Genomic DNA, 13,545 nt, shown 5'->3' on the forward strand with positions numbered 1-13,545 from the left:
TGCAAGGACAATAAAAAGGCAGCAGCATACAGTAAAAACGAATCATCCATAAACCAGAAGCCTCACATTTACACACATGCCTACTTGTACGCAGACACACACACACACACACACACACACACACACACACACACACACACACACCTACCTAGCCCATAATTACATGGCAGCATGCGGGTGCATGTCCCTGGCTGACAGTGTGTATAAACTCAGGCAGGGATATGATCTAGTGAGGAGCTGCTCTTAATAAATATTAACAAACGCCATTCCCAAGCAGCCTCAATCCCCACAAGCACCTCCAATGCCAGTCAGAGCCTCAGCTCTATCTCGAGTCACCACAGAACCTCTCTCCCCGCTGAATAGGCTGCTCTGCATTATCTAAGAAAGAGTTCAAAGAGCCAGAAAGGGCGAGGAGGGTGGGGTGCGGTGGCAGTGAATGTGTTTTCTATATATGTTCAAACTCAATCCTTTTTTTATCTATTGGGAGCTGCCGACGTCGTCTTATGGGGAAATTAGTGAAAGTGGAATTCAAATCAGCGCTATCAGAATGGGGTTGCACAGTCTATGAACAACCTCGACTCCACCCCTGTGGTCGACTGTTAGGAATACATTGTATGTGTGTATGCAGACAAGCTGGAATGAAAGCTTTTGATGTCCTACAATGTCCTATTCATATGTATGGACATTACTGAAGCCATATGGTAATTTAATGATGTATCTTTAAAAGGGAGGTAATAAATGACTCTAGATCACACATTTTTCTCAGTAAGGCTGCAATTAGTACACAGACACACACACACACACACACACACACACACACACACACACACACACTAGCATCGACTCAAAAACAGATGGGCAGACAGTCATGTTCACATGACATATGCTAAAAGGTGATTGAAAACACACATGAGCACATGTATATCCAACTTCATAGCCACACAAACACAGGGCAAAAAGAAAAAGGAATAAACACAGGAAAACTGCACACGTGTCGTTGGTTTCTATAAGGAATAATCCAAACTTTTAAAGGTTTCGCTAATTCAGAGCATGAATATTTGTATAATTATGAGCAATAAATAATAACATTGTTGAAGTGAAAAGTGTGTTATTGTCTCTATCGATAAATATTATCTACCTGCAACTTTTACTGTGGAAAATCATGCACACACACACACACACACACACACACACACACACACACACACGCACACACGCACACACGCACACACACACACACACACAGTTAGATGCACATGCAGACTTGGCTCTCTCACTCCCCTGTAGACTCAGTGAGGTGTGTTAGTAAGGTTTAAAGCCTGTATTGTTCCTGACCAGCCAACCTGTCTAGCACACTCCCCAGTCTCACTGCTCACCCCATTACACTGGGAAAACTACAGGAAAATGGGACAAGACAAGAGAAGAAAAAAAGGATGGGAATTGGACGCTGGAGAGATGAACCAAAGGAAAAGGGGGGAGAAAAGAAGAAGAGGGAGAAAATGGAGGGCTGAGGCCCTTCACATCTGTCTGGGTACAATGTCAGAGCCTACCTTTGAGTCAGTGGGCTTAAAAGAGGAGGCAGATCTCGCCGTGAACGCTGTTAAATGGTTCAGTGGTTTGACAGTGGCTGATGCTACAGACAGCGCTGCTCCCCCGGGAGCCTACACAGTCTCCCAGGCATGGCTCTTATCAAAATATACCTACCGCCTGCCTCTACTGCAGAAATAAACAATAGCACAGCGGGGAAGGAGGGGGAGATCTAAGGAGTCATAGGATGCTTATGAAAATAGAATGACTTTTTATACCACTGTCATAATTGTCTTGACAATTATGGGCGTAGTATACAGTATAGTCAGTAAAGTGTGAAAGCAGATTATGCATTAATGTTCAAGCTTTGGCTCTAAAGGAGCCACGGGCGTTAGGGTGGTGGATATGTGGGTTCTTGAGCTTTTTGGGTGGGGACGACTTTAAAACATGAACAACACAAAAATGTAATCCCAGTTGTAGCCCTTAAAGCGGTGTTGGAGCTGATAGTCAAACTCTCACAAACACACACACACACACACACACACACACACATAAAACCAGCACAGGCAAAACTGCTCCATTTTACCATCATTACACAGCACGGGTCCCCCGCTCCCTTTGGAGCCGTGTTCTGCCTCCGGTGCTACATTTGACGGTTTGTTGAGCGGCACGTAGGTGTGTAGCCTCCGCCGCGTTACGTGATCAAACAGCCCAACTGACGCATGGCCAATTATCCTGGCTGCCTCCTCTCATCTCACATTTAAGGAGAGGGAAAGTAAAAACCAGAGAGGGAGATGGAAAGAGAGAGATGGAGGGAGAAAAAGACGCAAGGCTGCTGGTGTGTTTATCGAAGAATGGCAGATGTAAAAGCACTCTCCTCCTCGTTCCACAGGGAAGTTGACATGTGCATCATATTTGAAAAAGTAAACAATGGCTCACACACTTTACTTTTTTGAATTTTAGAATCTTTACCCTCAGCAAGCCATAAATAGGCCAATATAAAACAAACAAAGGGAATATGCAGGGAATTAAGTATCAAAAGAGACACGGCACCTGAAGGTCTTTACTCTTCTCCTGTCTCAGTGTATAACATCATTGCCTGTTCCATGACGGTGACACATTCTGCCTTAGTGACACAAATTCAAAATTACTTCACCATATTTTTTTCTCTCAAATATCCATCCTCATGTGTGACAAGGTTGAACCTTGCTCTCACTGCTGAACCAACTCTTTCTTTGCCTGTTTCACTGCTCATAAGTAAGAGGAAGGTTAAGATGAATCAATTCCCCTACTTCACTGGAAGGTCATGAGATTGAATAAAGGTGCTGCTGCTGCTTTGCCCCTGTTATGTTTAAATCAACTTGATTTAGATTTGTTTTTTGGGGATTATTGTAAAGAGGACAGCAAAACTATGTTTTTAACGAAATTCAAACCATCCTCCAAGATGAAACAGTGCATATTGCCAGAGGCTCAAGGTGAAGTAGGGAATTAACTGTGGCTTAAAGTTACTGTCGACAGACCTTGGATATAGCTCGGACCTCTCTTGGGATCAGGGCTCATCACAGTCATAGACAAACCGTGCGGTAAATAGTGTTGAGAAGTAGTTTCAAAAGAAGCCTTGGACCTTGAAATGCTACTCTTCTATTTTTGTTGGTTAAGAGGAAAGTGAGGCAGACGGGAGAAAGGGCAGTAAAAAGAAAGCAATTACAAGGGTAACAGCAGTTACTGACAATCACTTAAAGAGGCCTTGGCTGTGGCTCAGATCACTATACAATACAGTTGGAAAGTAACAGGAAAGTAAAAAAGGAGAGGAGGGAGAGAGAAAATCGTTAGCCTTTATTGGGTAACGATAAGAAGCAGGAGGAGCGGAAAGAAGGCAGAAATGGAAGAACAAACTGCTGTAAGGTACATCCAACCACTTACCAAGGACTAGAAGAGAGAGGAAAGAATGAGCACAAAGAGTAAAATAGCTATCAGATTAAATAAAAAAATATTCACAAAGAGCCACTTACCGACGGTTGCCCGTGATCTGGCTGAATATTTCTTGATCTTGCTACTGAGCGTGGTGTTGTCCCTCAGGGCCGTCTCACATTCTCTCTCCATCAGGGAGGCCAGTTCCCGGGCCACATTGTTGAGGTAGGCCATATTAAGGAAACCCAGGATGGTGTGTGGTTCTGCGAGTCTTGAAAGAACATGGAGCTCCTCCGTGAGGGCTTGGGTCAGAGCCGGGACTATGTGGCGGAAGCCTTTAGCCAGTCTGTCAAAGCCGGTCTCACCGCCTGGGCTTGAGCTCAGGGCGGAAAGCAGAAGATCCAGCACGGATTGGCTTCTCAGACACTGGATTATTAAAATCAAAATAATATATCACGATAAAATCATTGGTATATACTTTATCTTATTTGTACAGCAAGTTTACAATGTGGATCTGGAAGTTTTTTTCACATGGAAAATTGTGAAGATTTCCCAGGATTTTTATTACTGCAATTTCACAATGTTATCCTACCTGGTAATATGTCAGAGCCTCCGACTGAGGGTAAAGAAAAAACAGCTGTTGCAGACAGTGGACCCGCTCAGGGACGGAAAGATGTCTGGTTCCAGGATGATCTGGGCATCGGGAAGACAGCCGGTCCAGCAGGTGGCGACGAAGCTGGAGACGCACATCATCCCAGGCCTCCTGGATCTTAAGGAAATAATCAAATGAAGGCTAAGTGTAAAAACAAACTGATAATAAACAGCACAACATTGAGTGGGTATACAACAAGTACAGCCTAAACAGGTAAGTACGTCTTTATAAGGAGTCCCTCAAATGCTTCACTTTAAATTCAGTGTGAAAACAATACTCACAACCTACATTTTACTAACTTAGACTGCTATAAGCAGTTTGTATAAGCTTCCGCTCAACTTCTGGATGCTCTGTATTTTGTATTTTACATTGGAATAGCATTAGAGAGGGATCTCTCTGTGTATGAAGAGCAGAAACAATGACCAATAACGCTTTAAATGTGTATTAATATGGGGTTACTGTTTTAAGACTGACAATAAAAAGTCTAAATTAATTATTTAATGAAATAATAAATATTGTATGATATAATCCCACTGAATTACAAATTGTACGGTATATTACCTCTAATGAAGCTTCATCTCTGACTTGATGAACCAATTGGATGGAGGAGGCAGTCAGAGTTGAGGGGGAGGATGAAGAAGAAGGGGAACAGGGAAAGCAGATACCACACTGGGCAGACAAATGTAGCAGTAGTTGAAGTGTCACCTCCTCTTTCCTCGCCTCTTCAGACCTCAGGTACTGTTTCTGAGTGGAGCAGAAGGGGGATGCAGATGTAAATAGCAATAAACTGATTAGTCAGAACATTTATATCCAGGGTCGTTTTCTTACAAAGGTCGTATTAATAACAGAGTAGCAGCTCAACGGATAGCTAGATGTGTATAACAGAATATGCAATTAATTGGGATTTGGGGATTCTCAGCAATATGAGCTCAGATTGATCAAATCCATATGATCGACCCAACCAGTTTACTTATTATCTGTGAAATATTGAAAATAAATGCGATGATCAACACCACCTATCATTCTCTATTACCAGAGCTCTGAAGAAGTCCATGAGCTCTTGATGTCCTGTGGTAACTGGTCGCAAACTGTTGTTCGCTTTGATGTTGAACCACTGCAGGCACTCTGAAGGGCTCAGCGGACGCTCCCGAGAATCTCCCATTTTGGCCTGGAGCTCTTTTAGCTGCCGTTCAATGCTGCAGGAAAGGGAGATACACTGTGTAAGTCTCAGAGCATACATTATCGTACTCGGGGAACAAAAGTGGGGAACTAATTCTGACAACAACAGAAAGGTGACATTTAAATCCAAATTTAGTCTCAGCTTCAATTGCTTTCACTGGTTTGGATTAGAGCTGGTCCATCTGATGTTCTTCTGCATGTCATGTTTCCCAGCCAACAGCAAACATGTTCCTGTTCATCTAAACTCTTCCCTCACCCAGTTGTGATTGAACAAAGTGTTTGACTGTCGAGACCAGTACTTTTTTTTTTTAAAGTAGAATTTCAAGAGATTAAGTACACCCCAGTCCTGTGGTGCAGAAGCATAAACGCTTCTGCACCACAGACACGCTGGAACACACACAAACAGCCACATTACAGTCATACAAACACACAATCACCATACCATCACGTTTGGCTCTCCCTCACTCTCATTCAGTGTCCATGAGAAGACAGATACAGAAGCATCAACAGTAATGAACACAGACATCGATATATCAGTGTGTGAGTGTGTGCTAAGCATCTGGTGTGAAGTGGTGTTACAGGCATCGGCAGGCATATGAGACAGACGCTTCTTGCCGTCTCACGTCTTACTCTTCACCTTAACACACACACACACACACACACACACACACACACACATACATACATACACACACATCTCTTTTGATTTTACCAGGCTGCATCAGCTATTTCCCCTTTAATATGACAGATTAGAAATGACATGTTTGGACTTGACAAGTTTAGTCATTTCCATGCAAATCAATGCATATATATTGGGGCATGTAATGTAGTATGTGTGTATGTGTGTGTGTGTGTGTGTGTGTGTGTGTGTGTGTGTGTGTGTGTGTGTGTGTGTGTGTGTGTGTGTGTGCTACATACTTGCATAATTAAAAATGTTGTTGTTGTGAAAACTGCTATTGTGTTTATGTGTGACTGTGTGTTTATTTGCCTGAACGTGTGCTTAAACTAAATGTAAGGCTGAAATTATAAATCAGACAATCGTGACTGATCAACAAAAACTGATTAAGAAAGAAAGTCTGATAATGGTAAATAGTTGGTTTAATAAATTACTGGTCTCTGTGAACTTGCAAAATGCACTTGTTCTGACATGTTATATGCTACATGACTAATAAAATGCTCAAATAAATAATAAATAGATCATTATAATATGAATTAGCTGCAGAACTACATACATTGTCCTCCACACTGTGTTTGTTTGTTTGTTTGTTTGTTTGTTTGTTTGTTTGTGTGTGTGTGTGTGTGTGTGTGTGTGTGTGTGTGTGTGTGTGTGTGCGTAAGCATACATGATTCTGAGCCAAAGTGCCATTTAAGATAGCTCATCCCCTACCGCAGGTCTATAAACTGCCTCCTGCCTGCTTCTGGGCCATGAACGCATCCAGATGTCTTACAATGGCAACACATTAAATAACCGTTCAATCTGACACACTTTCGTTTCAGAGAGGAAAAACGCAAGAGGAATAAAATGTTATAGACTGTTACAAACCGCTATCCTCTAGGTTGAACACTGCCTAATGCTATAATTTTCTCTCTCACTTTCTCTTCTTCTTTAGGCAGGCCAGATGATGCATCTCACTTTACACTCTTGCCACCAACTTGCTGACTAACAGACACCTTGCCTACAAATGTGGGTGTGTTCTGGAGTGAGCTTCCAAACCTCTCATTAAAATAGACCTTTATCGTGTGTGTGTGTGGGTGTGTTTGTTTGAGTGTGTTACTGTTCATGTTCCTGCTTTTTCTTATGAACATTGTCTGGGAAAGATATTGCCTAAACTTGTGAAAGACTGTGAAAGTGCAGAAACTCTTAGCTGCTTGCCCAAAGCACACTAGCTGTAAAACACGGCTTCAACAAGGTCAAATCATAACCAGCATGGCTCAGGATTGCTGATGGCACTGTGTGTAAAATTAATAGACACCACTTTAAACAACACAAAAGACTGTTTAGATGCCGGTTTATTTGTGTGACCTCTGACTTTGCTTTCACTAAGGAGAATATAACATTGAGTTTCATAGAAAATGTACTTCTGGATATAAATTCCACAAAACAACACTTTCCATTGTTTTATCACTCAGGGCAGGCCAAATACAAAGAGAAGAATATATACATTTAAATAGTAAGAAATGTTCAAAATAAAATTTTGAGCATAGATTTCTGTCACATGTCATGTCTTGCAATATAACCCTGCTGTAGATTAAATGACAGAACAAAGCATTGTATGTGTGTTTATAGTACGTCATAAACAAGGATGTTCTTTCTGGGCTCTACCCCAGGACTTTACATAGACAGCAGGTTTCAAATGGGCATCCATCTGTACAGCTCAGTTTTCACCTACTCTCTGAAGTTCATTAAAGCTAGGGTGGGTGATGTATTTTTAACAGCATTGTTTGTCATATTTGTTGAAAATCAATCACTAAAACATATGACATCGTAGTCTTCCAAAAGCTGCTAGCTTGACAGTTATGAGAACCACCAATAGCCACGTTCGTTGTCTAACTTCATTCTGATATTTTTGGGGGAGTGGCTTTGGAAGGAGGCCTAACTCACAGGTTGTTAGTGTTGCGGACTTGGCAACTTTTTACCTAGATTTAGCGCCTTTTGGATTTAGTGATGATAGCTACTTTCATTGGAATAGAGTTGGCAACACGTTTTTTTTTCCGAAATTGGATAATTTGGCAAATCGAGCTCTCTCTTGATGATTTCTCCAATGTTACCTTCCCAAGCTTTAAAACCAGAACATGTAAGTAGACTACACTATATGAACTGGGTGAATTTTCTCTTTTTATTCAGCTGGATAACAGAATTAAGGTTTTTAATTTCAAAATAAGCTTCCTAGGGCATCCACCTTTATAGGGATTGGAACTCCATGAGGCATTTAGATCAGTTTCTGACACTCAATTGTGGACCTGAGAGATTGTTGACTTGAAAGCTATAGACTAAGACAGAAAGGGGGGAAGAAGGAATGGCTTCTGGGCTTCCTTCTCTAGTTCCAATCCCCATCATTTCACTCTTGCCTTCACTCAACAAAACAATGTACTCTAATGGCGACAGCAACAACACTTGCCTCTGCAGAACCATTCTCAGGCCTTCCCTCCACAGTTTTTCTCTCTCTATTTCCCCTCTTTCTTTTCTCTTTCCCCAACACTCTTACTTTCCTAATTCCCTTTTCCTTACTCTCGCCTTTCAATTACCCCTCCTTAGGGCCTTGTGCTGTAAGTTATAAAGTCAATGTGGATGGGCTGTGTCAAGAAGTCCATCCAGCTCTCGACAATGTTGCGACCTTTTGCCCGCTGGTGTAAAAGCTACCTGCAGCCTAATCAACTTGGCAGGATTAGCTCCGAACCTGATGACTTCCACTGCCAAGCAGCTCAGACACCAAGGAAAAAGACAGAAAGCGAATGAGAGAAGAGGAAGGCAAAATGGGTAGAAAACAGAGGAGTCACAGAAAATAAAACCATTCAACGATCTGATTCAAGACGACAATGGACGAAACTGTAATGGCAAAAACGCCGGAGCAGAACTCAACAAAAGACACGGAGAATGAGAAAAGAAGCAGAAGAAACTGGGAGGAAAGGATTCTTTAGGCCTCTTGACAAACATGTCAATCATTTCACCCTAACTGACACACACACACACACACACACACACACACACACACACACACACAGCTGAAGTGAAATCTAATTGTTTTTCAGACTGGTCTAGCTAGACAGTCGACACCACACGCATGCTCCCTCTCAACCTTCACCACCGCTGAGCGAAAAAGGGAACAACCGGAGTTTTTTTATTAGATATGATGGCACATTTCACAGCTCCCTGACTTACAGAAACCCAATCCTGCGATTAGTCAGCGCTTTGACGTTATCTTAAGTTCCTTGTCAGAATTAATTTAGTGTGGGTGGGCTGCTGTGGGGCTGTCTGTCTGTCGTGCTCCATTCGCCTACAGGAGGTGGGGGGTTGGAGGCAACGGGAGATCCCTTTCAAATAAGCCCCAGCTGCAGTCAGTGCCAAACCAGCCGCCTGAGAACTAAATATCTCCTCCATCAAAGAGCCCCATTCTGCGTTGGGAAAAGCAGTGAATGGGCTTGAATGAATAGGCTGTAAACAGATCCCGTCCTGGCCCAGTCTGTCGCCCACTTAGTGCCCTCAGCCCTCAACCTCCCAGCCAATGACACCGGAGAACCGATACAGCTGATATACTAACTTAACACACGTGTCACGCACAGCTAAACACAAAATCAGCTACATACTGCAAGGACTACAGATCAGTATTTCTGTTCATTCAGAAGGAACCTTGCACGATATTTTACTGTTGCAACCTTTCAACTCCACCTGTTTGTGCACATACCCAAAATCCTGATTCTCAGAAGCGCACAAACACACACACACACACACACACAATCACAATAAAATTTGAAAGGATTGATATTGTACCTTTATCAAGATTGGCAGGCGACTAGTGAGAGCCATTTGCCTTGCCAGTGTGAAACTAAAGGCCTGTCTGCAGTCTCTACGCCTGTACAGACACTTCATTAAAGGTCTATTCCTGGTAGCCCACGGCTCCCCGTCCCCACTCCCCACTCGACCCTGAACCGCGCCACTGTCGCATCTGATGAAAACTAATGGGTTACAGCATTTCAATTTAGGGGAGCCATTTCCATTGTCAGCCTATCTTAATCTTCTTCAATTAGGAGGCAAATCTCTGACATCTGAGAACTGGGAGCAGGCCAGTCACTCCAACTCACAAACAGGTTGAAGTCCTTCCTGGGTGTGGGAAACTCTGTCTCCTCCTTTCCTATCCTCCACTTCCGTAATTTGTTCCATACACTGATAAGTCCATTAGGCAGCAGGTGAGCGGGCTATGGATGTGTGTGGCACTATATATGGCTGCAGCCCACCCTGGTTGAGGCAAAAAGAGGCCTTGCAAGATTGTGTTTGACTGGATGTGTCCCGGCAGTAAAAGGGCTGTTCTGGAGTAGTCTGGTAAGAAGTTAGCTGCAGCCTGACAGACACTGACCAGTAGTCCCCCGCGGCGAGAAGAGGATTGCCTTATTTTTATCCCCATTCTCCATTATCTGGATGCTTTGTTCTCATAATGGTTATCCCACTCCCATCTGCAGGAACACAAAATAACCCTTTAATGCTTAGAAAGCAGAAAAATGGCCCGGCCTTCTGTAATAAGCCTTGAATTACCTACCCAAGGGTTTTCGTTTCAAGATGTGGAATCTTCAATTATTATGTTCCCATTTAGAAAGAGGAGGGAAAGAGAGAGAGAGAGAGAGGGGGGTAGGGATGAGACCCAGACACTAATGGTTCCAGAGTGAGGCTTTGTTCACTTGCTACATTTAGCCTGTCCTTCATCATCTGCCCTCAGCATCCCAACTCCATAAACGATAAAAGACCTGAAATATAGATCTCCCACCCTCCCCATGTCTCTCTCTATATCAGTCTATTTGTGTTCTCCAACTTTTCCCGTCTGCTATCATTGACAGACGTCTATATTTCAGTTTTCAGTGACAGTGCACAGAGACACATAACTTGACACATGAGAAGTTTGTTCCATTGTAATTAATGAAATTGAAGTAACAAGAAAGAATCTTCAGTTTGTATTATTAAATACTTGACCTTATTTTAAGAACATCGTAATGTGATTCATAAAGTTCAATCATGGCCTCTTTTTAAATCTTAATACACTTACCTCAAATAAGCTCAACCATTACAAACTACATTTACAGACACATTGCATACCAGGTTATTATGAGAGATCAGTTAGTTAAGGGCTACACTGCAATTAAGTTGTTAGTCTAAAGTCCAGTTACGTATAACTGACCAGATTTCTCTGAATGTGCTACTATGTGTTAACACCAAATGTTATAGTTATATACTGTATATAAAACATTAATTTTCTTGTTGTGCAACCAGAAGAAACAATTACAACTGTATTCCACTGACTAAGTCTTTACTGAAGCTAATTTTTTTTAAAAGACTCAAATGTGACTGAAACCAACTACAGGTATTAGTTAGCAACTAAAACTCTTACAGAACATGTATGGTTTGTTAAACACCTGTGTATAGGAAATCAAATGTAGTGTTCTGCCATATTTCTAAAAGGTTTCTCTTCACCCTTTGACTCAGATATAGCCGGAATTAGGCATTTATTTCAGTTGAAAACAAATCTCTTTAAGTTTAAATGTTGTGTTAAGTAAATTCATTCAACATTCACTCCTGGAATGAGTCTGAAATGTGTATGTATATGTAAAAGAAACATGATAAAGGTACGACATGTGTGATTGGTAAATTGGACTTCTTCATTCGGAAGATTGACATGATTGAACTTTGTGGAATGATCAGGAAACAGAGAGAAAGGGAAAAGTAAAACAGAATACGGATGCAGCCTTTCAGTTTTTAATCCTAATTTCATATTTCTACCTCTGCAACACTAATCATATTGCTGCCAGTGAAACAATATTACTGGTGTTTTTGTCATGGAGGTTTCTCCTCTCTTTAAATTTATTTGGATTCCTTCAAATATCTGCCCTTAATATCCGTACAGTATGAACAACCACTTCCACAAATGTGAACATTTCCTGAGAATAATATAATCCATCAAAGTAAACATGAAGCTTTAATTATGTTTTGGCGGAGTAACTGTTTAACATTTATGCCATTGCCATCATTTACCTGAGATTCACAGAAAGAAATGGAAGGCCCCATTCGGAAAAGAAACCTGCTTTCATAACTTTACTGTCTTGTACATGTTTTCTTATTTGAGGTGTATTTGACAGATGGGACTGTACTCACCTTTAACTTGGCTTTGACATAATAATTTAAATTCTTAAAGTGATGTAAAAGTGAAAGTGAAATCAAAGAAATAAATCTCTGAAGGACAGCACTATTCTAATTTAGGGTTCAAGAGGGCGTATTAATGCTTTTGCTACAACTGACCTGTTGGCATTGAGATTGAGTTTCTCCTCCGTGTCTTTTAGGAGTTGCTCAAAGTCCAGCTCACTGGAAACCCCTGAAACCGGCAGCTCCACAAAGGCATGGTCTTCAGGAAAATCCCCTGGCCACTCCATACTGCTCTGTAGGGATAAAAGGACGAAAGAGAGAGAGACGACCCTACTGTAAAACTTAACAATCACTCGACATGACATATATCGGTTCATAAAGCAAAATAATGAGAAAGACAGCACCGGTGTCAGGATTAAATCAATTTAGGCTGACACCCAATAACAGAGATCTGGAGTATATTATCTCAGCTGTCTGTCAAGAAACTGAACACGCAGGCTAATTCTGTACACACACACACAAACACACAGTCATGTGGACGAGAATAATTTGAAATTTCCTCAAACGGGACTCTTATTAGGAGACACAAATCAATTGCACCTGAAACACCTGAAACAAAAAAGGTAGCTTATCATCAACAAAAATAGTTTGTTAGTCCAGCTCCCCTCTTTCCGCAAACAATCATTTGCAGCAGGAGGACCCTTGATCAAAATGCATTGCCTCAGTCTCTAACCATTTCCACCTACTGACACTACAGTGAGTTAATAAAGGGAGAACAAAAAATAGACTTAATAAATAAACAATGAGGTGAGATGCTCTTCAGTTGAGGCTTTGAATAAACAACTCATCTCCTTACGTCTCTGCCACAACTGAGGGCCGCCCCCCTACCCTGTGGTGCTTAACGCTCATGCTAACAGCCAATCCCACGCCGGTGCCGTGTTGCTGGGTCTCATATCAACATTGTCATCAAGGCGAGTCAAGTGGAAGGTAATGGAGAGTGTCTGTGTCAATTTGGCTTTCTCACACTCCGCCTCTCGCCCCTTCCTCGTCATCTGCTCTGATTTTAATAATCCCTGTCAAACTCCAAACTGCTCCCCATACTCCGCTCCGCTTCTTCGCTGCGGCATACAGTCTATGCCACTCTCCCTGACAGGGCAGACAGGAAGCTCAACATTCATTTAGCCTGCACAAAGGGAGGCCTGTCCAGCTGGACAAATATTATTTTCTTCTGCTGACAGCCTCACCAGTTAAGCTTGTCCTTTATTATTTCTCCCTCTCTTCTTGTCTCTTACTGTTTCCCCTCATCATCATGCTCCCTCTGCGCCACTGTCTGAGCAGGGGTCCATATGCAGCCATTGCTAAAAGGGAATAACATTTTAAATCCATGGATTAGGAACTCAACATTGTAATTATTTGGGCTGAGTCAGACAGT

The 13,545-nt window shown here is 42.0% G+C and overlaps 1 protein-coding gene across 4 annotated transcripts in view; it reads right to left on the reverse strand.

Moving 5' to 3' along the window:
* The window catches only part of kiaa0825 (KIAA0825 ortholog), a 105,394-nt gene that overhangs the window by 88,401 nt on the left and 3,448 nt on the right, over positions 1-13,545 (reverse strand). For 3 of the 4 annotated variants that reach the window (XM_034540695.1, XM_034540696.1, XM_034540697.1), the window contains exons 2-6: positions 12,270-12,406; positions 5,124-5,286; positions 4,652-4,834; positions 4,031-4,207; positions 3,540-3,864 (exon numbers count right to left, since the gene is read on the reverse strand). In XM_034540695.1, coding sequence (XP_034396586.1) covers positions 3,540-3,864; positions 4,031-4,207; positions 4,652-4,834; positions 5,124-5,286; positions 12,270-12,406 — 985 coding nt within the window. The remainder of the gene's footprint in view (positions 1-3,539; positions 3,865-4,030; positions 4,208-4,651; positions 4,835-5,123; positions 5,287-12,269; positions 12,407-13,545) is intronic. The other variant, XM_034540694.1, reaches the window with a different exon arrangement.

Source organism: Cyclopterus lumpus, chromosome 9, assembly GCF_009769545.1.
Source record: "Cyclopterus lumpus isolate fCycLum1 chromosome 9, fCycLum1.pri, whole genome shotgun sequence".
Taxonomy (NCBI): Eukaryota; Metazoa; Chordata; class Actinopteri; order Perciformes; family Cyclopteridae; genus Cyclopterus; species Cyclopterus lumpus.